Raw genomic sequence first — 26,825 nt, 5'->3', positions numbered from 1 at the left:
GCTGGGACAATGCACTTCTTTCTGGGCCATGGTTCCTCTTCTATAAAGTGAGGGATGGGGTGGGGCCAGGTCCCTTCAGTTTGTTCTATTACTTTGGCATTCTATGCCTGGTCATGTTGGGGGAAGATCCAGGATGCACATTTCAGAGGAATGACCTGCTGAGAATGTCTTTGGTTAGGCATGTCTCAACAGTCTCGGACTAGTAACTTTCCTAGGTCACTATCTTGAGAGCCTTCCCCTTAAAGTCAGAAGAGGTTCAACTTGGCTCCAAATATTTCCTAATGACTTCACCAGAGCTGGCCTACCAGCTGAGCATAGGGAAAATCTAACAAACATTCCCATTCAGTTGAATTTCTTGTCCAAACTTTCATATTCTGAAGCACTTAAAATCCACCTCACATGGCTAGGAATTAGCCCAGGCAGGTGGATTTCTGTTCCAACAAGCTGATATCACAGTGTGATGGACAGGCCTCAACAGAAAGCAAACAGCACTACCTAAGTCTCTGCTTCCCTCTCCCCAACTTGGCCAACACCAATCGAGAATAACAAAACAAACAATTACTCCCAGAACAATGAATGAATGTCTTCTTTTCTCTGTTGATATTAGTCATTCACAGTGGCTTTTAAAACTGTCATGTTCCCAAATAACTCACTGAGTTAGGATTATAGAGATTGAATCACTAGTAACATAACTGTCTGGAAAGCAGTAAAAAATTTTGACATGAATAATAACAATAATGAAAATGAATAATGGGGGGAAAAAGAAAGGAGTCTGCAACACTACAGGTGTTTACAATAGTGATTTCCAAATCCTTCTCTAAGAGACCCTACTAAGTGGAGCAGTATACACCATAGAAACTGGAATATTCTTTTTCAAGAGCCATTGGACACAGGATCTGAGCTGACACTGATATGGGGGATTCCAAATGCTGTCATGGCCCCCTGTTAGAGTCAGGACAAATTGAGAACCAATAATAAATAAAGACTTGGCTGCAGTCTGTCTTACCATGGATCCAATGGGTCTGTGGGATCACCCCATGGTTATTTGTCTGGTCTTTGAGAGAATAACTGGGATAGCAAATGGCAAAAACTTTCCCAGTGATTCCCTGCCTATGCAGTGACAGCCATTGTGGTAGAAAAGGCCAAATTTCTACCACATGACATTGCATATTGGTTCCTCCACCCCTGGGCAAGATAACCAAGAGCAAATCATTTTGAATGAAGAGTGATACCAACAACAATTTAAAAGATGTATAGTCCTGCTTATTTCTTCAGCCTTCCTTTTGTAGAAGCCAGACCGAGCACAACAGATGAAGTAAGCTTCTGTAAATTTAGCAAGCTGGAAGTCTCAGTTGCAACTGCTATGCAGATGAGGTCTTTACTAGATCGACACAGACTCTTGTATCTTTTATGTACCTAATGATATGGTAGTGTGTGCATTCTTTTCAATTTCCATCAAGAAAGAGAATCAGAAGTTATTTGTATTCACTTAGAACCGTGACAGTGAACATCCAGTCTCACCCAAGGATTCTCCTGCTGTTTGTGACAATATAGTATAAAGGGGTCTTGAACCACAATATCAGACCTAGTAAGCAGGAAGTGGCAAGTGTCCTGGATCCCCTTATAAAGACACATAAGCAGCATAAAGTGAGAGATAAACATACAAAGATTAAAGGTCTTATTACTTTGGTAAAGTTTTAAAAGGCCAATGGTCTGCGATATTCTGTCCAAGGTAAAGGATGGGTTACTGTACCTTGTACCTTCTACCTCTAAAAAAGAGGCACAGTATTTTGTAGGCCTCTTTAGTTTTCAAAGAGAGCATGAAGCACACTTAAGAATACTGTTTTGATGCATTTAATGGGTGACATGGAAAGCTGTCATTTTTGAGTGGGGCCCACAGTAAGAAAGAGCTCTGTAGTTTTAGGTTGCAGCACGAGAGGCTTTGCTTCCTGGGCCATATATCTGGCTAGATCCCACAATGCTAAAGGTCCCACAATGTTGTGGTATGTAAGGATACCTTTTGGAGTGTTAGGAAAGCCATAACAGGGGCCTCTCACTGTAAATCCTTGCATTCTGCAGCAGAGAATGATTCCTCACTCAAAAAGCAGCTCTTGGCATGCTCGTGGGCTCTGATAGAGAATGAATGCCTGATAGAGAATGAATGGTCATGGGATATCAAATGACTATGCAACTGAAAGTGCCCACTATGAATTGGTTATGTCAGGCAGGTCAAGTCCTAAAGTCAGGCAGGCACAGCAGCAACCCATTAAATGATAAAAATGGAACACTGGGATCGGCGCAAACAGGTCTTCAGGGCACAAATAAATTTCAAAACTAAGCAGCCCAGACACCCATGTCACCTGTCTCATGCACCAATGTCTCTTTTAGCTTACACCTTATGTGGAATTCCCTGAGAACAGCTGACAGAATATGAAAACAAAATTCATCGATGAATCACAATATATTGGTACAAGCTGTAATTAAAATGCTTCCAGACTTTAGTCCCTCTCACAAGTAGCCCTGAAATATGGTGATTAGGGGAAATCCTCCTGGCAGGCAGAGCTTTAAGCAGTATTCCTAGGCCCTAAATTTGGAAGAGAATGCCAAATGGCTTCATCAAGGGCCTAGAAGGTACAAGATCAGAAGGTAAGAGAAAGAGTTCTGGGGAAGAAGCATGTGATTGGGCCTATGAGGGTTGTGTAGCAAATATACCCTAATCTCACCTCCATTGAGTCATACCCTTACACAATCCCCTTCCCTTGAATGGGAGTGGGTTCTGTAACTTGCCTCTGAATATAGCAAAGGTGATAAAATGTCTGTCTCATGAGTATGTTACATTATGTAAGACCCCATCCTAGGGAACTAGAAGGAAACTTCCATTGGCTTGGAAGTAAGCTGTCAAGTTGTGAGAGGACCACATGATGAGGAATAGTGGGTGGCATCCAGGAGCTGAGAGCAGCCTCTGCCAACAGCCATTAAGAAAACAGGGACCTCCGTCCTACAACCACAAAATGATGATGCTTGCCAACCATATGAATCAGCTTGGGAGTGGATTCTTCCCTAGTCAAGTCTCCAGATGGAAGCACAGCTCAGCCAACAACAGACTGCTGCCTTGTGAAACCCTGAGCAGACGACCCAACTAAGTGATGCCAGGGCCCCTGGCCATGGAAACTCTGTGATCACATATGTGTGTTGTTTTAAGATGCTAAATTTGTGGTAATTTGCTATGCAGCATAGAAAACTAATATAAGTGGATGTAAAATACGTAGACATTTGTATCTCAGAAAGCATCCACTTCAGAAGAGGTACTGGAAAACCAGGTGGACAGGATAATTTATCCAGTAGACACCAGCCAGTCTTTGCTCCTGGTCACTTCAATGGTTGTATAATGGGCTCGTAAACAAAGTAGGCATGGTGACAGGGATGAAGGTGATGAAGGCTAGGCCTGGGCTCATAACAGGGCCCCCTTTCACCGGGCTGGTTTAGCTACTATTGCTGCTGAATGTTCTACCTGTTCATGGCAGAGACCTGTTCATATTGAGCCCTCAATATGGTACAACCCCTTTAGGAGACAAAACATTCATTCAGTGACAATTTGATTACACAGGACCCCTTCACCTTTGAAGGAGCACCTGACATGTGCTCCTAATATGGGCTTGTCTTTCCTACCTGCAGTGCCTTGGCCAGCACCACTACGTAAAGGTTTAGAGTATGTCGCATTTACCTTTATGAGATCTCTGATCTGCCTTGGATCAGAGGACCTTTTTAAATATCACCTCACCTAGAAGCTGCTGGTTTGACAGAATGTTGGAATGGCCTCTTAAAGGCACAGCTAAGGCATTAGCTTGGGATTATATGGGATCGCGACAATGTACTTCAAGATGAGGAATATGCTTTGAATCAAGGGCTGGAAGTAGGAGTGGCCCCGCTCACCAATACTCTCTGTAATTGATGGGAAGTTTGCACCTCACTTCTGGACATGAGGTCCTGGGTCTGGCGGAGGGGAGAGATGGTTCTATCAGGGCACCCAGTAAATGTTTCATTAAATCTTAAAACTACTGCTGCCACCTTGTCATTTTTGACTCCACAAGCCCATAAGGAGTCTTTGTACTGGCAGATGGAGATAGGGTTGATGCTACGTAACTGGATTAGATTGGGGGTGTTCAGGATGGTATGGCCATAAACTGCTACCTAATTGGGATAGGGGATGCATTTCTTGAACTCAGGGGATTCTCTGAGACACCTTTTAATGCTTTCACATCCAGTGAATGGGTAATTGCAGCAACCAAAACCTGACAATGACACAGTAACCAAGGGCTTACACTCCTCAGGGATGAAAGTTCATTATCCTACTGGGCAAACAGGCCAGTAGAAGTGCTGGCCAAGAGTAAGGAAAATCTAGAATGATGGTGGAGGATGGAGATGATCAATTACAGACCTCAGATTAATTGCAGTAGTGGATTCTGCAGCTTGTCCCATTAATCTTTTATTTTTGTAAGTCCCTTTAAGAATTGAGACTAGCCACTACCTTAAAGAATCAGGGTGGGATGGTGTGAATTTGATGTGGGGAAAGAGTGGATGTGAGTGCTGCAAAGGGTGGAATGTAGCAGCTGCTATTAGTGCCTTCCCCATATCGACTTGACATATACCTTTTCCATGCACGACCAGCCCAACTTCCAAAATATCAGCACATGCGACTTTTTGCCTAAGGGCTCTCTCCAGCTGCCAGAACCTACTCTCCCTAAACATAGGGTAGACTGGAAGTTCTAGGGAATCAATGTTCTGTCATACCAGGCTTCAGCCAATAACTGATCGGAGTTGGTGCATAAATACTCCAGCTTCCTTGCCCCTTAAGAGGGGATAACTGAGACATGCCTCCCAGTATTCCCTAGTGAATTCAGCTCACAAAGAAACTTCTTTGGTAATATTCCCTTTACCAGTTTTCTTCTCCTCCCTGCTGCTGTTTTCTGGGATTACGTCCCATATAAACAACTTGCCCTTAAAGTTTTGTCTTAGGATTTGCTTCCGGGGGAAAGAAACTAAGACAAAGTCAAAATGGAAGTGCTAAACCATAATAATTGAAGACTAGAATCCTACAGGTATTTTAAGAGTTGCTATCCTAAATAAAAACATTGTGCAGATATTTAACCAATATTCAGAAGAGTTGGTTTCATTATGAAATAGAACACAGCTAATTATTTTTTCCCAGTTAAAAGGTCCAAGTCAATGCAAAATGCCAGAACGGACACGGTCATCTTTCTAGTTCTTAAAAAAAGGAGTACCAAACTATAGGGGGGGAAAACACACAAAACCACAGAATTAAGTATTTCTTTAAAATTTTTGTAATTTCTCAAATTTTAATTTACAATATTATCTTTGGTATACATGAATGTTATCTGTGTATGCTATAATTGTTTAATTTTTTTAAAGTTTTTTTTACACTTAGCAGTTGAGAAGCCCTCTAGCAGTAGATTCTGAGGTTTAGAGGTGTCATGTCTCCTGGGAAACCTAGCATTGCCGCCTAAGTTAGGATAGCTACCTCTCCCCTACATCTTATAGTCTTGCAGTAGGTGTTCAGTAAATATTTGTGGAATAAATACTTCAGTCGTTGAAAGAAGACATGGTTTTAAAAAGTGGATTTACAAAGAGACCGCTTTGCAAGAAAAGGAGCTGGTCTAGGGTTCCTGCAGGAGGTGGAGTTGAGTACAACAGATACCAAGATGCCTCCGGGGCGGACCACCACACCGCCGGCCACGAGAAGGCTCCTTACCTGGCCGAAGCGGACACTCTGCGGAACAGCAGCCGCCTCCAAGGGGCTCCGCGGTGCTGTTGGGCGGTTGCTGGGGAGACCGTGGGCCGCCGCCTCACCGGCAGCTTGAGGGCGGGGCCTCAGAAGGCGGGGCTGTAGTTCATTGCATTTCTTTTTTAATTCGAAATAGTCACTTTTGTACCTAATTTAGTATTCATAATTAAAATACGCTCATTTTCACAAATATAGAAGAGAGGGTACACACATACCCATTTATGTCGCACACATGATATGAAGAAACCTTTCAAGCGCGGCTCCAACACACGGCGCTAGAGTCTGTCAAGACCTTCAAGTGGCTAGCCTCAGGCACAAACATGTGGCAAAGCCACACTTTCCAGCTTTAGGTGATTTTAAAACAATTCCTTGGGCCACACAGCATCGGTACAACACGGATTAGAAGTGAGGGGAAAACTGATACTCAGTGAAGGACTGTCAAACTGCCGGCTTCCAGGAAAATGGGCAGCAGTAGGCGTGGTAAACACAGACCAACTTGGGAAAGGATCTATCCTGTAACTCGAAGAACCCTTTTGAAAAGAAGCTACCCAATCCAAAGAGAGGGAGGATTAATCTGTCGACTTTTTCTCCGCCCACGTTTTTCCTCCTGTCCTTACCAAAGATGGCGCCCTTCGCTTCCTCTCTCGACAGCACGCAGGTCCTGGAAGCCTCTACCCGACCTGTCTATGTTACGTCTTCCAGCCCCGCTCCCGCCGTGAGGGGCGGGGCTTGCCTGGAGGCGGGGCGCCGGGATCCGGAAACAGCAGATCATCTGTAGCTTTACTACCCAGGCGGTGTTCCTGGCTAGACTTGATGTCCAGGGTCTGAGGGGTTTTCTCGCCGAGTCTCCTGGGGCGATCCGGCGGCTGGTGCCCTGTTGTGGGGCCCTCATTTGCCAGCGCCATGCCCACGGCCGCCGCCCCCATCATCAGCTCGGTCCAGAAGCTGGTTCTCTACGAGACCAGAGCTGTGAGTACCCCTCGCGGCGGGGCGCGGGCGGGAGGATGGATACCTGCTGGAGAGTGCGGGGCCGAAGGGCCGAGGCTGTACCCTGCCTCCTCCTCCTTCCTCTCCAGTTCCCAAATCCCTGTCAAACACAGCCTTGGAGTAAGCTAGCTCTCTTGGGCTGTGCCTGGGTGCTTTTCCCCTATTTTGGTACCCTGGACATTCCACTTAACCAGCCATGGCTGGAACACGCTGGAAACAGGTGCTTGTGGTACCTCAGGAACTGTTCATGAGGTTCTCTGTACAAGTTGCTGGATTATTTTCAGCTTTCAGAAAGTCTATTAAAGTTCTAGAGTTCACAGGCAGGGGTATGAAAAAAAATTTGACCTATGACTTGTAACTTTTATTTTTTCCTATTCCATGGTATACCATCACTGCGATTGATGTGAATCACGTGCACTTTTATTGCTGAATTTTTGGGTTCTCTTTTTTCTTATTTGAAAGGAAAGAAACATTTATTTTGTTCAGAGACAGCTAATTTGTTTGGATAGCATCTTGCTTTGCCCTTGACTTTTTTCAACATAACATTCACTTTTAAAATTTTTTACTTTGAATGGCCAGGTAAATAGTGAATAAGCAGATCAGTTTGTATGTATTTTGATTACTAGTTCCTCAATTAAGGGGGAATGGTGTTTATAGAACTTCATACTTGGTCCTTTCTGTGGCTGGAAAGCAAAGTTGGTACAGTATAGCTCTTCTAAATTGGAGTGCCACAGTAATATTAGGAACTGTATTTAATATTACCCATTTCATGCTAACTAAGTTACATATGCCAGATATTTGCACAATGCTCTTCACTGTGTTATGGAGTGTCTTATAAACTTTCTCCGAAACTTGGGTTGTCTCCATTAGAGGAGTACGAGAAGGCATTTAACAGTTTCTCAGTTATAACATAGTCCTAATAGCACGTCTCCCTCAGGTTATCATGAGTTAAGAATTATTGACCTTACGTTAATTTTGCTGACAACTTTGATTAGATCTAGATCAGAAGATGAAATGATCAAATATACTGTATTTGCAAGTTATTTTCAGTTCTCTAATGAGAGTCATAAAGAAGTATCATTTGACATTGAAGTGAAACCTATTTTCTGTAAAATGTGCTGCTTAATGTCCCTAGTTAGAAACATAAATAACTTTTTTTCCCCTTTGAGACACAGTCTCTTGCTCTGTCACCTAGGCTGGAGTGCAGTGGTGCTATCTCGGCTCACTGCAACCTCTGCTTCCCAGGTTCAAGCAATTCTCCCACCCTAGCCTCCTAAGTAGCTATAATTACAGGCATGTGCCACCATGACCAGCTAATTCTTGTGTTTTTAGTAGAAGACAGGGTTTCTATATGTTGACCAGGTTGGCCTCAAATTGCTGGCTTCGGCCTCCCCAAGTGTCGGGATTATAGGCATGAGCCACCACATCTGGCCATAAATAAAACACAAATTTCAGCCTATTAATAAGCTGATCATTCATGAGGACTGGTGACATATTAGTGTTCAGAAAGCACAATTTATATTATAGGGCTCTTCTGCTCAGAAATCTTTAGTGGTCCCAATTCTGAGGAGAGTAAACTCTGAATCTTTTAGTTTGGCATTCAAAGCCATGTATTATTTGTCTTCAACTTGTCTATCTAGTTTTACATCTAATTTAATATCAATTCACGAATCATTTATTGAGTATCAACCATGTGTCTTCATATGCCTTATTTGCAGTAAAAGTATATTGCTTTCAGCTCCCTATATCTACCTGATGTTTTTCTGCTGTTCTCTATTCTCATAATGCCACACCCCTTCTTTTCCTGTCAAAACCTCGCTGATCCTCACAGCACATATCTAGTCATGCCTTGCAAACAGTGGACTCTCAATAGATGTGGATTAAGGAGGTCTAACACAAAGAGACAGATGTGTGTTCTAGAATTCAGCTGTGACCCCTCTCAACCACCTAAGTAATGGAAACTAACTCTGACCAGCTTAGAGACAAAAGGTAAATTTATCAGAGGGGTGCTGGGGGAACCATTGCATGGAATCATTGGCAGATCCCAACTCTCCAGCTTCTGGAAAAGCAGGAAACAGCAGGTTTGAGAATCCCCTCAGAGTGCTGCAAAAACAGCATAGGTGCTGGGATAAAGAATCTGATTGACTCAGCTATGATTGGGTATCTTCCCCTGAGTGGACCAATCATTCATGGCCAGGGAGGGTCTGGCAGGAATGACTTAGCTGTGGAATCTTCCTCTTTGTTTCAGCAAATGGTTGGGGCTGGGCAATCACCCTTGGAAATGTCTGCTGCATTAAATCACTGAGTCTCAGTTTTTTTGTTAGTTAAGTAATTTTTTTTTTTTTTTTTTTTTTACTTAAAGATATAAGCAGAAAGGTTTTTTTTGTTTTGTTTTGTTTTAGTAATAAGCTTAAAGTATAAATAATAAGAAAAAGGGCATAAAAATACCAGTATCTGGATAAATGCTAGGAATTAAAAAAGAAACAGAGTAGGTTGTAGTAATGAGCATAATAGCTCAAAATATTCTGCATATATTTTATTGTTTAATCCTCGTAAGACCTCTAAGAGACCATGCTGTTGTTACTACTACTACTATTGCTACTGTATATATTATTTGGCAAAGAAAAAAATGAGGCAAAGATAATTTAAGGCACTGTTACAAGCTTAGTGTTCCAATAATGGAACACTAGGTATAAAGTGTGGTGCAGATGCTAAGAATAAGAATTTATATTGGGAAAGTACAATCTCTTCAATAAATGGTGTTGAGAAAACTGGATATCCATGTGCAGAAGAATGAAATAAGACCCATCTCTCTTGCCATATCCACAGATCAACTTAAAATTGATTGAAGGCTTAAGTGTAAGACCCAAAATTGTAAAACGTCTAGAAAAAAACATAGGGGAAATGCTTCAGGATATTGGTCCCTTCTTGGATGAAGAGTTTGCAAATATTTTCTCCATTCTACAGGTTGCCTCTTCACTCTGTTGATTGTTTCTTTTGCTGTGCAGAAGCTTTTCAGCTTGATATAGTCCCAATTGTCTATTTTTGCTTTTGTTCCCTGTGCTTTTAAAATCTTACTCATAAAGTATGGGAATTTAACCATGTTGGTGCAGTCTTTTTTACATTGTTAACTAAAGAAAAATGGGTGCCCTTTAAAGATTTTTTTTGTAAGATGAGGAAACAAAAAGAAGTCAAAAGGAGCCAAATTGGAGCTGTAAGGCAGATGCCTAATTATTTTCCATTGAAACACTTGCAAAATTCCCATGTTTGTTCAGAGGAATGAGCAGGAGCATTGTTGTGGTGGTGAAGGACTCTCTGGTGGAGTTTCCTGCATATTTTTCTGCTAAAGTGTTGGCTGACTTTCTCAAAACACTCCTGTAATAAGCAGATATTGTTCTTCAGCTTTCCCGAAAGTCAACAAGCAAAATGTCACAAGTATACCAAAAAAAACCTGTTGCCATGATCTTTTCCTCTTGGCCAGTCTGCTTTGCTTTAACTAGACCAGTGCCACCTGTCGATAGCCATTGCTTGGATTGTGCTTTGACTTTAGGATCATACTGGTAAAACCATGTTTAATACAATTCTTTGAAGAAATGCTTCAGGATCTTGATCTTACTTGTTTAAAATTTCTATTGAAACCTCTGCTCTTGTCTGCAGCTGATCTGGGTGAAACAGCATTGGCGGTTGTCAAGTGGAAAGTTTGCTCAACTTTAAATTTTCTTTTTTTTTTTTTTTTAATTATTCAGCTTTAAATTTTCAGGCAGAATTGTTTAATGTACCGGTTGAGATGTCTATGGTGTTGGCTCTTATTTCTGCTGTTAATCATCTGTCCTCTTTAATCAGGTAAACAAGATGAATTTTCTTCCTGAAAAATTGACATGGATGGTCTGCTGCTGTGGGCTTTGTTTTCAACATCGTCTCATCCCGTCTTAAAACAAGTTATTCATTTATAAACTGCATATTTCTTTGGGGCATTGTCCCCATAAACTTAATAAGCATCAATGATTTCACCATTCTTCCACCAAAGTTTTACCATAGCTTTGATGTTTGTTCTTGTTTTAATTTTAGCAGAATTCATGTTGCTCTGACAGGGGCTCTTTTCAAACTGATGTCTTATCCTTCCTAGTACTTCAAACTAGATCCTGTTCAGACATGTTATAGAAAGTTGGTATCAGTTTATCTTGGTGGAAAAAATTTTGAAAGCCGTAGCTTTTTTATAATATGCATTTTCCATGAACTTTACGAAGTCCCTTCTTATATTCAAAAGAAAGGAAATCAATATGTCAAAGAGATACCCGCACTTCCGTGTTTATTGCAGCACTATTTGCAATAGCTAAGATATGGAATCAGCCTAAGTGTCCATCAACAGATGAATGGATTAAAAAATGTGGTATATATACACACAGTGGAGTACTATTCAGCCATAAACAGAATGAAGTTCTGTCATTCACAGCAATATGGATAAGTCTGGAGAACATTATGTTATGTGAAATAAGGCAGGCACAGAAAGATAAATGTTTTCACTCATGTGGGACCTAAAAAATATGTTGAGCTCATAGAAGTAGAGAGTAGAATTGTGGTTATTAGAGGGTAGGACAGGTAGGAAAGAGGGAATGATAGGGAGGGATGGTTAACAGATATCAAATAACAGCTACATGGGTGGAATAAGTTCTAGTGTTTTATAGCACTGTAGGCTGACTATAGAAAAATAATATATCATACATTTTCATGTAGCTAGAAGAAAGGATTTTTAGTGTTCCCAACACAAAGAAATGATAAATGTTTGAGATGATAGATATGCTAATTATCTTGATTTGATCATTACACAGTGTATGCATGTATTGAAATATCGCTTTATATTTCATAAATATGTACAATTATTATTACATGTTACCTAAAAATTAATGGGAAAAAAAGTATGATTCAGTAGATCAGGAAATTGGGAGTGACTTTGCTGAGTGATTTTGACTCAGGGTCTCATGAAATTGCAGTCAAGATTCAACTGGGTTGTAGTCATCTGAAGGCTTGAAAGAACTGGCAGATTTACTTCCAAGATGGCTAACTCACATGCCTGGCAAGTTGAGCTGATTGTTGAAAGGGGCTTTGCCTTCTTGGCTTCTGGACATTTCCACAGAACTCCTTGAGTGTCTGTCCTTACAATGTGGTAGCCTGCTTCATCCAGAGAGAGTTACATGAGAGAAACAGGGAGGAAACTGTAACATCTCTAGTGACTTAGCCTCAGAAGTCACCCTCTGTCATTTCTACAATATTCTTACACAGGTTAGCCCCTGTCCAGTGTGAGAGGACCATACAAAGGGCATGAATACCAAGAGACAACAATCCTTAAGAGTTCTTGGAGGCTGCAGAGATTAAAGTTCACTTTTTTCTATACCTTAATTATCTCATATAATTTGTTAAAATGACTATCCTTTATGGAATTTCTTTGACGTCCTTTGTGAAAAAATTTAATTGAATAAATGCGAATCTTTTCTTAAACTCTTCCTGTTGATAAATTTGCTTTTTTTAAATGTCATTGCCAACTTTTCTTGATGATTATAGTTTTATAGTAAGTCTTAAAATCAGGAAGTTTTCCAACTTTATTCTTTTGCCAAGTTATTATGGCTATTCTAGAATCTTTGTGTTTCCATATGAATTTTTACAATAGACTTGTCAACTTCTAATAAAAAGTCTGTTGTGATTGTGATTTGGATTTCATGGAATCTGTAGACCAATTCAGGACAATTCAAATTGTATAACCTAGAAAGAGAAACACTTTTTGCTTCCCCATCTTGATGCCTTTATTTCTTTTTCTTGACCTATGGCCCTGGCCAGGACCTCTAATACAAAGTTCAATAGAAGTAACCAGAATAGACATTCTTCTCTTGTTTTTTTTTCTTAGAGGGAAAATATTCAGTCTTTCACTATTAAGTATGATGTTAGCTATCGGTTAGATACCCATTTTCAGATTGAGGAATATTTCTTGCTTTGGTCTGATAAGACTTTATAAAAAATTCATGAATAGATGTTGAATTTTGTCAAATATTTTTTCCACATCTGCACATGACATTTTCTTTATTTGCATATTGTGGTCAATTATATTAATTCATTGTCAAATGTTAAATAAACCTTGGATTTTAGAGGTATATCCTACTTGGTCATCTTTATTACTGTTTTTATATATTGCTAGATTCTATATGCTAATATTCTATTAAGGATTTTTGCTTTTATTAATATATTCAGGATATTAGTCTATCATTTTCTTAATATCTTTGTCTGATTTTGATATCAGGATAACTCCAGCTTATAAAATGAGTTAAAAAGTGTTTATTTTCTGAAAGTGATTATATGATTGGCATCGTTTCTTATTTGAATGTTTTCTAGGATTCACTAGTGAAAGATTTGTGGATAGAGTTGCTTTGTGGGGTGAATTTTTATAATTATATTAATCATTTTCCACAACAGATATATAGGACTATATAGATTTTCAGTGGACCTAGAATCAGTTTTGATAAATTATGTTTTTCCAGAAATTTGTTCACTTTATCGTAGTTGTTGAATTTATTGGCATTAAGTTGCCCATAAAATATTCCCTTATAATCCTTTTTATGTCTACAGGATTTGTAGTAAAATTCTTGCTTTTATTTCTGGCATTGGTGTTTTGTGTTCACTTTTATTTTCCCTTGATTTATCTTACTGGGGATTTGAAAGTATAAACTTTTGACTTGGTTAATTTTCTCTATTGTATATTTTCTGCTTGATTAATTTCTGTTCTTAGGCTTTTTTCCCCCTCATATGCTTTTTTTTGAGACAGAGTCTTGCTCTGTCACCCAGGCTGGAGTGCAGTGGCTTGATCTTGGCTCACTGCAGCCTCTGCCTCCTGGGTTCAAGCGCTTCTCCTGCCTTAGCCTCCTGAGTAGCTGGTACTACAGGTGTATGCCACCACATCTGGCTAATTTTTTGTATTTTTGGTAGAGACAGATTTCACTATGTTGGCCAGGCTGGTCTCGAACTCCTGACCTCAAATGATTCACCTGCCTCACCCTCCCAAAGTGCTGGGATTACAGGCATGAGCCACTGTGCCTGGCCTCTCATATGCATTTTGGATTAATCAGTGTCTTGTTCTATTCAGGCTGCTATAACAAAATCCCGTCAACTAGGTGACTTATAAACAATGAACATTTTGTTCTCACAGTTTGGAGGCTGGTAAGTCCAAGATTAAGGCACTGGCAGATTCAGTGTCTGGTCAGGACCTGCTGTGTTCTCACGTAATAGAAGGAGCAAATAAGGCTTCATTGGACCTCTTTCATAAGTGCACTATACCCATTCAAGAGGGCTCTGCTCTCATGACTGAATCACTTCCAAAAAGCCCACTTCTAAATACTATTGCATTAAGGATTAGGTTTCAACATATGAATTTTGAATGTTTGGGAGGACACAAACATTTAGACCATAGCAATCAGTTCATCCTTCTCTAGTTTCATAAGATAATTAGACCATTGACTTAATTTTTTTCTTTTCTAGTATAAAGCATTTAAAACAATGTAAATTTAAAAGTAGTCAAAAGACTAATGACAAATGGTGAAAGTCTTAGTAGCATGAACAACAGATAAAGCAGTATATCCTTACATGTAAAAGTATCTTATAAAATCAGTCTGAAAAATAAAATATCCAATAAATATGAAAAGATATTCAATTTGCAAATAATTAAAGCAACAAAATGAAAATAGATTCCTTTTTTCCCCTGTTAGAATGGCAAAGATTTTCTGGGAAGTATTTGAAGGAAATGGACATTTTTGTTTTGGTTGGTAGGGGTGTATTACAGGTTGAGTATCCCTAATCTGAAAATCTGAAATCTGAAATGCTCCAAAATCCAAAATTTTTTGAGTGCCAACGTGACACCACAAGTGGTAATGCCAACAACTATGGATGGTCCGCATGGGTGGCTGAGCTAGTGATATCTTTGCTTTCTGGTGGTTCAGTGTACACAAACTTTGTTTTATGCACAAAATTATGTAAGACATTGTATAAAACTCCCTTTAGGCTGTGTCTATAAGGTATATATAAAACATAAATGAAAATTATGTTTAGATTGGGTCCCATCCCCAAGATAGCTCATTATGCATAATTTCAAAATCTAAGAAAATCCAAAATCTGATTCACTTCTGGTACCAAGTATTTCAGATAAGATACACTCTACCTTTAATTGATTATGAAGGAATTAGGAGACACATTAAGGAGCAAAAGAAACAGTGGACAAGAAGGGCTGTCTCTTGTCCTGAGCCTTCATTTACAAGGATAATTGGGTGGACTTGCTCTGGAGGTAAAGTTCAGGTCGTTATTGTTACCTGTGTGTAGAGGTGGATTTTGAGGAATATTTGGAGAGGAAAGGGAGCTGTGTTGGCAGATGACATGTAGGAAGTGTAGTTCCAGCTTGTGAGGGCTGACCCTTTCTCAGACTTACCTATTCTCTGTGGCACCCAGCACCTTCAATATGCCCCTTAGCTCTTGTGACTCTGCTATGGTCCTTAATATGTCCTGTAGCCCAGGCCTAACGCAGTGCTAACACTCATATAGCCCAGTGCAACTAGGAGTTGCCAGTGGAGATTTAGCAACTTGAAGTTATCCTGGGTGAAACTGCAATTTGCCTTTACAAGAAGGTGCCCTTGCTTAATATGTGATGGCATAGAGATCTTAGCATCACAGTAAGTGACCATTTCTTAACAAAGAAATGAACACATAACGGTTGATGTTAAAATGGGTAGCTGAACAGAACTAGGTCTGCATGTGTCTTTTTTGTGAGGGGTGGGGAGATGAAAGTTGTTAGGATAATCTTTACTCTTACTAGTTCAAGATTGTTAGCATATATGTATACATTTATTTATTTATTTATTTTTATTTTTTTTGAGATGGAGTCTCGCTCTGTTGCCCAGGATGGAGTGCAGTGGCGTGATCTTGGCTCACTGCAACCTCCGCCTCCCAGGTTCACGCGATTCTTCTGCCTCAGCCTCCTGAGTAGCTGGGATTGCAGGTGTGTGCCACCACACCTGGCTAATTTTCATAGTTTTAGTAGAGACGTGTTTTCACCATGTTGGTTAGGCTGGTCTCGAACTCCTGACCTTGTGATCCACCCGCCTCGGCCTCCCAATATGTATGCATTTACTGCCTGCCTTGTTCCAAAGGAATTTAAGGATGTTCCCTCCCACCCCCATTACAGAAAGTAGAATAAAATAAGAACCACATAGTGAGGAATTGCACCTTTAAAAATTAGCCTTGATTTGTGTAATCAGGGAATGGGAGAGAGCAATATAGGGTATAGTTGACTAAGGATCGGAGAGAAGGAAACCAAATATATGAAGTGAGAGAGAGAAACATCGCAATTATATTGATAACTGGTTTAGAGGGTGTGGTTAGAGGTGACATTCACAGAGGATTTAAAGCTTGTTTCTACAGAGGATTTGAAGCTTCCCCAGAGTAAAGCCCTAAAGCTCTAATGGATAGACTTGCAGACCTCTCTTGAGACTCACTTCCCCCTTCTGAGCTGCATTACCCAACTTTTGGGATTACTGAACTAAGTGAGGAGGCAGGCTTGCAATACTGTTAGATTGGGAGAAGTAACTTCATGGTGATCTTTAAAAATAATACATTTAGTTAGAAAGTTCAAGTGAAGTTGAACATGAATTGAAGCTGTCATACACCTAAAATTTCTTTTAAGAAGGCTGATTTTCCTCCCTCAGATGAAAAGTGAGTGATTAATTAGCCTGTCATTATAAAAGGAGATAATGTTAGTAGATACTGAATTTCCTGTTAAATGGATTACCTATTGTATTCCATTTGGATTTCACATATATATTTTAGAAATACTCATCTTTATATCAAGTCACCTCTGTTAAAACTATATTGAAATTTTAAGCTTTCGCTTGAACAATGAGACTTAACTTTCAGAAGGGAGCCAGTTTAGCTCATCTTCTATCTTAACAGGTATTATTTCAATGTAGCCTTTTTTTTTTTTTTTTTGGTGTCCTAATTCTCCACTCGAACTCCTGCCAAATCCCAACCCCCAGCATATCTAAAAACACGCAAACCTTTTCCCCAGTGGTGTTGATTCGTAGGCACCTACTTGCATGTATATATACATTTAGGCAGTCCTGGCTGAGGCATGCCTGATCTATGGAAATCCTGTGTGCTCCAGTTAATGCTCCCTTCCCTTCCCTGTTCTTCTTAGATATTTTATTTATCTCCTTGACCTCTGCCATTTGAACTAGGGTCCCTTTACTTGACTCCGCCAGTACTTCAGATGACTTTTCCTTCTTCTTTCAATCCCTAGTTCTTACTACAAATTTGTAATAAATTTAACCCTGACTTTCCCCCAGATGTATAAATCTCTCAACATATTCACACCCCTTAGGCATTCTTTTGTGTTTCATCTTGAAGCAATGGCTTTAGTCTGGACTGCATGCTCCCAAGGCCTGCACTACAGTTGCCATCCTGGGGTTTGCCTTCACTGTAACCCTATATCCTCTCTATGACAGTTTCCCTGTTTTCCTGGATCCCATCACTTCCTATTTCTTGATTATGCCCTCGTTTTGGTAGAATACTTCCTTTTATTACTTCATGAGAAAGGGTTCATGGAAGGTCATTTTTTTTTAACCCCATGTGTGTCTAAAAATGTCCTATGCCACCTTCAGGTTTGATTGATAAAATAAACATTGAATTAAAGATTGGAATTAATTTTCCCTTAGAATTTTGAAGGCCTTATGTCCTTGTCATCTACCTTCCAGCATTGTTGCTGAGAGCTTCTAATGTTACTCTGTTCTTGATCTTTAATTTGAAGCTTTTTTTCTTTTTAGAAGCTATGCTAGCTTCTTTCTGTACTATCTTCTTTTTATCTTCTTCTGATACTACAGAGGTATCAGGCACCTCAAATTCCCAAGCTTTTTGCAGGTTCTATAGTGTAAGTTGGATTGCTTCTGCACTGCCGGTCTAGGAGTCAGCTTTGTTACACATGCTTTTCAGTTTCAAATGTTTTTTATTTTTCCCCTTTATGTTCTTTGCTCCTCCTTTTGCTCTTGGGGCTTCTGCCTAAAAACAAACATAAAAAATTTTACTGTGGTTTTAGTAAGATGTTTGGGAGGACCAGAGGTGTCCCCTCCCCCATCTTTATCCAGGATCCTACCTTTTTCGCACTTCAAAGTCTCTGTTGTGGATTTTGCCCAGGCTCTGTCCCAGAGACTACCCACAGAAGCATGAGTCATCAAATGCTCTGTTCTTGATGTCTCAGCAGCATCTGATGTGGATGTTACTATTTTCTCCTTTCCCAAATGATCTCCGCCCTTTGCTTTGACAAATCCATCCTGTGCTGGGGTTTTCTCATTCATCCGTCATTCCTCCCAATCTTCTCAGCTGGTTCCTTCTCCATATTCAGCCTCTAAATAATGGAGTTCCTCAGGCTAGCTTTTTTGGGCTCTCATCACTCTCCTTACACTCCCTAGCAGTTTTAACCCGGTCCCACGGCTTTAAATGCTGCATACATGCTGATGACACCCACTGAGTTCTGAGTTCTCACTTGGCCTCTCTGGGCATGTTGTGAATATAACTCTTGGTTTCTCTTCAAACCTGTTTCTTCTCCAGTCATCTTGACATCAGCAAGTGGCACCATCATCTAGCTATCTGCTCACAGGTAATTGGATCTATCACTCTCATTCCTGATCCCATCTACCAATAAGTTGTATCTTACTGGTAGATGGTATCAAGAAGGGGAGTCTTCAGTCTATCTTTTTCCTCAGGCATTGAGCCCAGTTCCTGACACATATGAGGCATTTACCAGTCAGTGGTCAAATGAGTGACATCAATAGAAACACCAAGAAAATTTATGTTAAAAAAAAAAAAAAATGTGGACTCATTGCCGGGGGTGGTGTCTCATGCCTGAAATCCCAGCACTTTGGGAGGCCGAGGCAGGTGGATCATTTGAGGTCAGGAATTCGAGATCAACCTGGCCAACATGGCAAAACCCCATCTCTGCTAAAAAATACAAAAAAAAATAGCCAGGTGTTGTGGCACATGTCTGTAATCCCAGCTAATGGGGAGGCTGAGGCAAGAGAATTGTTTGAACCCAGGAAGCCAGGAAGCGGAGATTGTGGTGAGCCAAGATCACACCACTACACTCCAGCCTGGGTGACAGAGCGAGACTCCAACTCAAAAAAAAAAAAAAGTAGGCTCTTAAAAAATGGTGAAGTCATGAAAGACAAAGGCTGATGGACTATTTTAGATTAAAAGATTTTAAAAGATGTATCTTTACATAAAGATACGTAATATGTGATCCTGGCTTTTAAAGAAATCCAGCTATAGAGGATATTATAGGGAGAATGGGGGAAATTTTGAATATAAATTGTACATTGATAATATTGTATCAATGGTATTATGAGTATATGTTATGATACCTGCAACTCATTTCCAGAGGTTCAGAGGAAGAAAGTGTCTATCAGGAGTGGGGGAGGGAGAAAACAAATGTGACAAAATGTTAACAGTTGGTGAGTCTAGATGAAGGGTGTATGGATGTTCATTGTACTGTTCTGTTGTCTTTGAAAATTTTTTTAAATTTAAAATTGGGGGAAAAATCAATAGTGGAGAAAAATTTAATGGAAGGAAATTTTAGGAAAATTTTTAAGTCCCAAAATGCTGCGATCCATTTTGAAACATACTATTAATGTGGCAAAGGTTGATGATATACAGTGTTGACATATTCCAACAGGAAGCAAATAAGACCCAGTGGAAACAAGTTCTTTCTGGAAGTTACCTTTTAAAATATTGGTGTGAAAGTGGGTGGTTAGCTGCCCACCAGAGGGCAGTGCAGGCAGTGATTCCGCGGTCCACAGCAGGCCCACTGAAAAGCAGGAGTTTTCTTTCCTACATAACTGGCTCCACATGAGGTCGCTATTCTCTGCACAAAACGTTTTTAGGATTCTTAGACCATTTGAGAAGAGAGAGAATGCGGGTACTTACAGTGCTTCCCATTTCTTTCCCTCCACTCAGATCTATTTCTAGATTCTGTGGGTTTTAGCCTTTGGCTCCTCTGATTCATGGATTCTTTGGAAGGATTTCGATATGGAAGGTACAGATCTGCCTTCCTAAGTGTGTGTTTCAAAGTCCAATAATGTATTTGCCCATGAGCATGTCAGGATTTATATCTGCTTTTAAAATTACAAACTGTCAAAGTATAATCCCATTGCAATTAATCTTTAGGTTTCCTAGAATTTATTAAAATTCTGTACAACAAACCCCGGTGACACGAGTTTACCTGTGTAATAAACCTTCACATATACCCCCAAACTTTAAAAAAAGTTAAAAAATAAAATTCTAGGGAATTTCATTTAGGGATTTTACCTCTTTTAAACCTATGATGTGCCTCCTTGTGAGTGGTTGACTTAAAAGAGCTGTTTTTCTATGTGCTTACCCAGAAAAGATGGGTTAGTGTAAATGTCTTAGAAAATTACCCAGCAAATGAAATGATCACTCTGTGGTACATAGTTGTTCCTTCACCTAACACTTAGCCAATGCCTGTGGCACCGTATTGTGCTACTAGACAAGGGAATTAAAATCCACAGAGGTTAAGGAGTAGGGGGCAGACAAGCCCCAAACAAATTTAGACTAGACTTTCAGAAAAGTACTATATTGAAATAGAAACAAAGATACTTTAGGGAGAAGAGGTAATGAGTAGGGATTGGTGCAGGTGGCGATGGATGGTTCATTGGCCCCATCTTGGCTCAGTATACAAAGTCCTGCTTAGAGGTTCTTCAGGGGCAAACTCAGCATCTGGACAACACCAGCCTGCTCTGACCATCCCCAGATAAGTCAAATGCCCTTCCTGTGTTCTCATGGCATCTAGTTCATGCCTCTGTTATAGCATGCTATTCATTGTTGTTAATTTGCATGCTCTTCTCTCCCAGACTGACGTAGATAGACTAACAGATTGGCGCATTCTCCCATTCTGGTCCTGAACATGCTTTCCTCCCTTTGGGCTACTCTCTGTTTTCCTCTGGCGTTTTTACTTTTTCCTCAAATACAATGGCATAGTCTCGCTGACTTCTTACAAAGTGAAGGAAAGAAAAGGAACTAACAGTTATAGAGTGTCTTCTTTGTGCTGATTGCTGTAGTCACTGTTAGGTGCTTTGTGAATGAACACTTTCTCAGTTATTCTTTTGCCTGTAACAACCATACCAAGTTTCTCCCCTTTTCAGTTCTTTGCACTTGCTATTTCCTCTTCTAGAAGCCATTTTTTAAGTCCCTAAGAAGGGCTCCCTTTTCTGCTAACAAGCACATATAGTTTACAAACCATTCTTCTTAGGTGAATGTTGCTAGGTTGGTTACCCCCGCTCCTCTCAGTGGTGGGTAGGGTCTCAGAGACAGGAATTAGCTGAAGCCTGGCTGAGATGCTTTGACTTCCTTTCTCTTTGTGTTTCCCTGTCTGTCTAACTGTGTCCCCCAGTACATTGAGTCCTGTCACCAGATGTCGCAACTTAGTTTACTATTTTTTATTATAATTGCTTTATTTCTACCTCATTATAACTAGTGTGTCATCCAGACTCTACCTCTCTTAGGAGATGAGGGATTGAATTTCTTGGCTAGCTTTCCTCTTGAGATCAGGCTAACCCGTCATTTTTAACAGATTGTTTTGTTCTTCATAACCTATCAGTAAATCAGACCTTTATAAATAGATATATATACTTAATAATAGTAAAAATCCCATCTATTCCTACAGATTTAAAGTTAAAACAGTATATCTAAGTGTTCATGTTCTAATATACCGTAAAATCTTACCTTTTAAAGTGTTACCCGTTCTTGAAGGTTCAATTCTAGACCCAACTCATCTGACATTTTTCTTATCTGAGTAAACCACATTAATCTGTCCTGCACTGATTTCCTGTGGTCTACATGCTTCATTTTGGCCTTCAATATAGAAAGACTTATTTTTTATTTAGTTGCTTTGTGTGTCTACACCTTAAATGATCGATAGTAAATGGCACACTGCCAATTGATTATGACACTATTTTCTCAATTTTTGCAACGTTTAAAAAGTGTCACTTTTTAAAGGACCTTTTGAAGCAAATTATCTTTATTTTTGTTAATGAAGTTGTATTTGTTTTTAAGATATAATTTTTAAATAATCCATTTAGTTTTTCTTTTTTTATTTTTATTTATTTATTTATTTTTTTGAGACAGAGTTTTGCTCTTGTTACCCAGGCTGGAGTGCAATGGCGCGATCTCAGCTCACCGCAACCTCCGCCTCCTGGGTTCAGGCAATTCTCCTGCCTCAGCCTCCTGAGTAGCTGGAATTACAGGCGTGCGCCACCATGCCCAGCTAATTTTTTGTATTTTTAGTAGAGACGGGGTTTCACCATGTTGACCAGGATGGTCTCGATCTCTTGACCTCGTGATCCACCCGCCTCGGCCTCCTAAAGTGCTGGGATTACAGGCATAAGCCACCGCACCCGGCCATTTAGTTTTTCTTAAAAGCATTTTCATTTGCCGGACATGGTGGCTCACGCCTGTAATCCCAGCACTTTGGGAGGCTGAGGCGGGTGGAGCACCTGAGGTCAGGAGTTAGAGACCAGGCTGACCAACATGGAAAAACCCCGTCTCTATTAAAAATGCAAAATTAGCCAGTTATGATGGCGCATGCCTGTAATCCTAGTTACTCGGGAGGCTGAGGCAGGAGAATTGCTGGAACCTAGGAGGTAGAGCCAAGATTGTGCCATTGCACTCCAGCCTAGGCAACAAGAACGAAACTCCATCTCAAAAAAGAAAAAGCATTTTCATTTAAATATAATATTTTTCTACATTTTAGTTATTCACTTTATTCTCAGTATTTTTTTTTTTTTACTTTTAAGTTTGGGGTACATGTATAGGTTTGTTATACAGGTAAACCTGTGTCATGGGGGTTTTTTGTACAGATTATTTCATCACCCAGGTATTAAGCCTAGTACCCATTAGTGATTGTTTCTAATCCTCTCCGTCCTCCCACCTTCCACCCTCCAAAAGACCCCAGTGTCTATTGCTCCCCTCTATGTGTCCGTGTGTTCTCACCCCACTTGTAAGTGAGAACATGCGGTATTTGGTTTTTTATTTTTGCATTCATTTGCGAAGGATAATGGCCTTCAGCTCCATCCATGTTCCTGCGAAGGACTTTTTTATGGCTGCATAGTATTCCATAGTGTATATGTACCACATTTTCTTCATCCAGTCTATCTCTGATAGGCATTTAGGTTGATTCCATGTCTTTGCTATTATGAATAGTACTGCAGTGAACATATATGTGCATGTGTCTTCATAATAGAATGATGTCTATTCCTTTGGGTGTATACCCGGTAATGGGATTGCTGGGCCAAATGATATTTTTGTCTTCAGGTCTTTGAGGAATTGCCACACTGTCTTCCACAATGGTTCAACTAATTTACACTCCCACTAACAGTGTATAAGTGTTCCTTTTTCTCTGCAACCTTTCCAGCATCTGTTATTTTTTGACTTTTTAGTAATAACCATTCCGACTGGTGTTGAGATGGTCTTTCATTGTGATTTTTATTTGCATTTCTCTAATAATCAGTGATATTGAGCTTTTTTTCATATGATTGGCTGCAGGTATGTCTTCTTTAGAAAAGTGTCTGTTCATGTCCTTTGCCCACTTTTTAATTTTTTTTTTCTTATAAATTTTTTAAGTCCCTCACAGATGCTGGATATTTGACCTTTGTCAGATATATAGTTTGCAAAAATTTTCTCCTATTCTGTAGGTTGTCTGTTTACTCTCTTGATAGTTTATTTTGCTGTTCAGAAGCTCTTTAGTTTAATTAGATCCCATTTGTCAATTTTTGCTTTTGTTGCAGTTGTTTTTGAATCTTCATCATGAAATCTTTGCCCATGCCTATGTCCTATTATTGCCTGTATTGTCTTCCAGAGTTTTTATACTTTTGGGTTTTACATTTAAGACATTAGTCCATCTTGAGTTAATTTTTATATGTTGTGTAAGGAATGGGTCCAGTTTCAATCTTCTGCATATGGCTAACCAATTCTCCCAGCATCATTTATTGAATAGGGAATCCTTTCCCCATTGCTTGTTTTAGTCAGGTTTGTCAAATATTAGATAGTTGTATAAGTGTGACCTTATTTCTGGGTTCTGTTCTGTTCCAATGGCCTGTGTGTCTGTTTTTGTACCAGTACCATGCTGTTTTGGTTACTGTAGCCCTATAGTATAGTTTGAAGTTGGGTAGTGTGATGCCTCCCACTTTGTTCTTATTGCTTAGGATTGCGTTGGCTATTTGGGCTCTTTTTTTGTTCCATGTGAATTTTAAGATAGTTTTTTCTAGTTCTGTGAAAAACGTCAGTGGTAATTTAATAGGAATAGCATGAAATCTATAAATTTCTTTGGGCAGTATGGCCATTTTCACAATATTGATTCTTCCTATCCATGAACATGGAATGTTTTTGCATTTGTTTGTGTCATCTCTGATTTCTTTGAGCAGTGGTTTGTAGTTCTTGTAGAGATCTTCCACCTCCCTGGTTAGCTGTATTTTTAGGTTTTTTATTCTTTTTTGTGGCAATCGTGAATCGGAGTTTGTTCCTGATTTGGCTCTCAGCTTGACTGTTGTTGGTGTATCAGAATGCTAGTGATTTTTGCACATTGATTTTGTATCCTTAGACTTTGCTGAAGTTGCTTATAAGCTTAACAACCTTTGGGCTGAAACTATTGGGTTTTCTAGAAGTAGGATTATGCTATTTGCAAAAAGTGATAGTTGACTTCCTCTCTTCCTATTTGGATATCGTTTATTTCTTTCTCTTGCCTCATTGCCCTGACCAGAACTTCCAATACTATATTGAATAGGTGCAGTGAGAAAAGACATTCTTGTCTTGTGGTCTTGTGCCTATTTAAAGGGGAATGCTTCCAGGTTTTGCCCATTTGATATAATATTGGCTGTGGGTTTGTCATATATGTTTCTTATTATTTTGAGATATGTTCCTTTAATACCTAGTTTATTGAGTTTTTAACATGAATGGATGTTGAATTTTATTGAAAGTATCTGCATCTATCAAGAAAATCATGTGGTTTTTGTCTTTAGTTCTGTTTATGTGATAAATCACATTTATTGATTTGCATATGTCGAACCAACCTTGCATCCCAGGGATAAAGCCTATTTCATCATGATGGATAGGCTTTTCGATGTGCTGCTGAATTTGGTTTGCCAGTATTTTGTTGAGGATTTCTACATTGGTGTTCATCAAGGATATTGGCCTGAAGTTTTTTTTTTTTGATGTCTCTGCCAGGTTTTGGTATCAGAATGATGCTGTCCTTGTAGAATGAATTAGAGAGGAGTCTCTCCTCCTCAGTTTTTTTTTTTTTTGGAATACTTTGAGTAGGAATGGTACTAGCTCTTCTTTGTACATCTTCTAGAATTCAGCTCAGAATCTGTCTAGACCTGGGTTTTTGTTTTTGTTTTTTTTTGGTAGGGTATTACTGCCCCAATTTCAGAACTCATTACTGGTCTGTTCAGTGATTCAGTGATTCATTTTCTTCTTGGTTACATCTTGAGAGGGTGTTTGTGTCTAGGAATTTATCAGAGATTCAGTTTCTTCTTGGTTCAGTCTTGGGAGTGTGTATGTATCCAGGAATTTATCCGTTTCTTGTAAATTTTCTAGTGTATATGAATAGTGGTGCTTATAATATTCTCTGATGGTTGTTAGTATTTCTGTGGGGTCAGTGGTAATATCCCCTTTGCTGCTTCTGATTGTGTTTATTTGAATCTTCTCTCTTTTCTTGTTTGCTAGTCTACTTACCAGTGTATTTTATTAGTTTTTTTCCAAAAAAAAAAAAAAAAAAAAAAAAACAGCTGCTAGATTCATTGACCTTTTGAATGGTTTTTTGTGTCTCAATCTCCTTCGGTTCAGCTCTGATTTTGACTATCCTTGTTAATTTTGTCTTGATGATCTGTCTACTATTGTCAGTGTGGTGTTAAAGTCTCCCACTATTATTGTGTGGAAGTCTAAATCTCTTTGAAGGTCTCTAAAAACTTGCTTTATTAACTGGGTGCTCCTGTGTTGGGTGCATATATATTTAGGATAGTTATATCTTCTTGTTGAATTGAAGCCTTTACCATTATGTAATGTCCTTCTTTGTCTTTTTTTTTTTTTTTTTTTAATCTTTGTGGGTTTAAAGTCTGTTTTGTCAGAAACTGGAATTGCAACCTCTGCTTTATTCTGTTTTCCATTTGTGTGGTAGATTTTTCTTTGTCCCTTTATTTTGAGCATATTGGTGTCATTGCATGTAAGATGGGTCTCTTGAAGACAGAATACTGATGGATCTTGGTCTTTTTTCCAGCTTGCCACTGTGTGCTTTTTAAATGGGGCATTTAGCCCATTTACATTCAAGGTTAGAATTGATATGTGTGAGCCTATCATTAGGATGTTAGCTGGTCATTTTGCAGACTTGTTTATATGATGGCTTTATAGTGTCACTGGTCTGTGTACTTCAGTGTGTTTTTGTAGTGGCTGGTAATGGTCTTTGCTTTTCATATTTAGTGCTTACCTCAGGAGTTCTTGCAAGGCAATTCTGGTGGTAACAAATTTCCACAGCGTGTTTGTCTGAAAAGGGTGTTTCTCCTTTGCTTATGAAGCTTAGTTTGGCCAGATATGAAATTCTGAGTTGGAATATCTTTTCTTTAAAAATGTTGAATATTGGCATCCAATCTCTTCTGCCTCGTAGAGTTTCAGCTGAGAGGTCCACTGTTAGTCTGATAGGCTTCCCTTTGTAGGTGACCTGACCTTTCTCTCTAGCTGCCTTTAGCACTGTTTCTTTCATTTGACTCTAGAGAATCTGATGATTATCTGTCTTGGGAATGATCTTCTAGTGAAGTATCTGACTGGGGTTCTCTGCATTTCTTTAATTTGAATGTTGGCTTTTAAAGATAGATTGGGGAATTTCTCATGGATGATACCCTGAAATATGTTTTCCAAGTTGGTTCCATTCTCTTTCTGGTATACCCACTGAGTTGTA

At 39.4% G+C, this 26,825-nt stretch overlaps 2 protein-coding genes across 4 annotated transcripts in view; one reads left to right on the top strand and one right to left on the bottom strand.

Annotated features, from left to right (window-relative positions):
• The window catches only part of AK9 (adenylate kinase 9), a 218,214-nt gene extending 211,738 nt beyond the window's left edge, over positions 1-6,476 (bottom strand). Inside the window, exon 1 of one of the 2 annotated variants that reach the window (XM_021670493.2) lies at positions 5,771-6,476. Coding sequence is in view for 1 of the 2 variants with exons in the window: in XM_012438434.2 (XP_012293857.2) it covers positions 6,019-6,022 (4 nt within the window). In the remaining variant the exon portion in view is untranslated. The remainder of the gene's footprint in view (positions 1-5,770) is intronic. The other variant, XM_012438434.2, reaches the window with a different exon arrangement.
• An 89-nt stretch (positions 6,477-6,565) lies between these two features.
• Positions 6,566-26,825, top strand: part of FIG4 (FIG4 phosphoinositide 5-phosphatase) — a 129,148-nt gene continuing 108,888 nt past the window's right edge. For both annotated transcript variants that reach the window (XM_064360785.1, XM_012438435.3), the window contains exon 1: positions 6,566-6,772. In XM_064360785.1, the coding sequence (XP_064216855.1) occupies positions 6,707-6,772 (66 nt within the window). In that variant the 5' untranslated portion in view covers positions 6,566-6,706. The remainder of the gene's footprint in view (positions 6,773-26,825) is intronic.

This window comes from Aotus nancymaae, unplaced genomic scaffold, assembly GCF_030222135.1.
Source record: "Aotus nancymaae isolate 86718 unplaced genomic scaffold, 86718_ANA_hifiasm-v0.15.2.pri h1tg000040l, whole genome shotgun sequence".
NCBI classification, from domain to species: Eukaryota; Metazoa; Chordata; class Mammalia; order Primates; family Aotidae; genus Aotus; species Aotus nancymaae.
The sequence above is the reverse complement of the archived record's forward strand: the minus strand, read 5'-3'. Positions and strand labels throughout refer to the sequence as shown.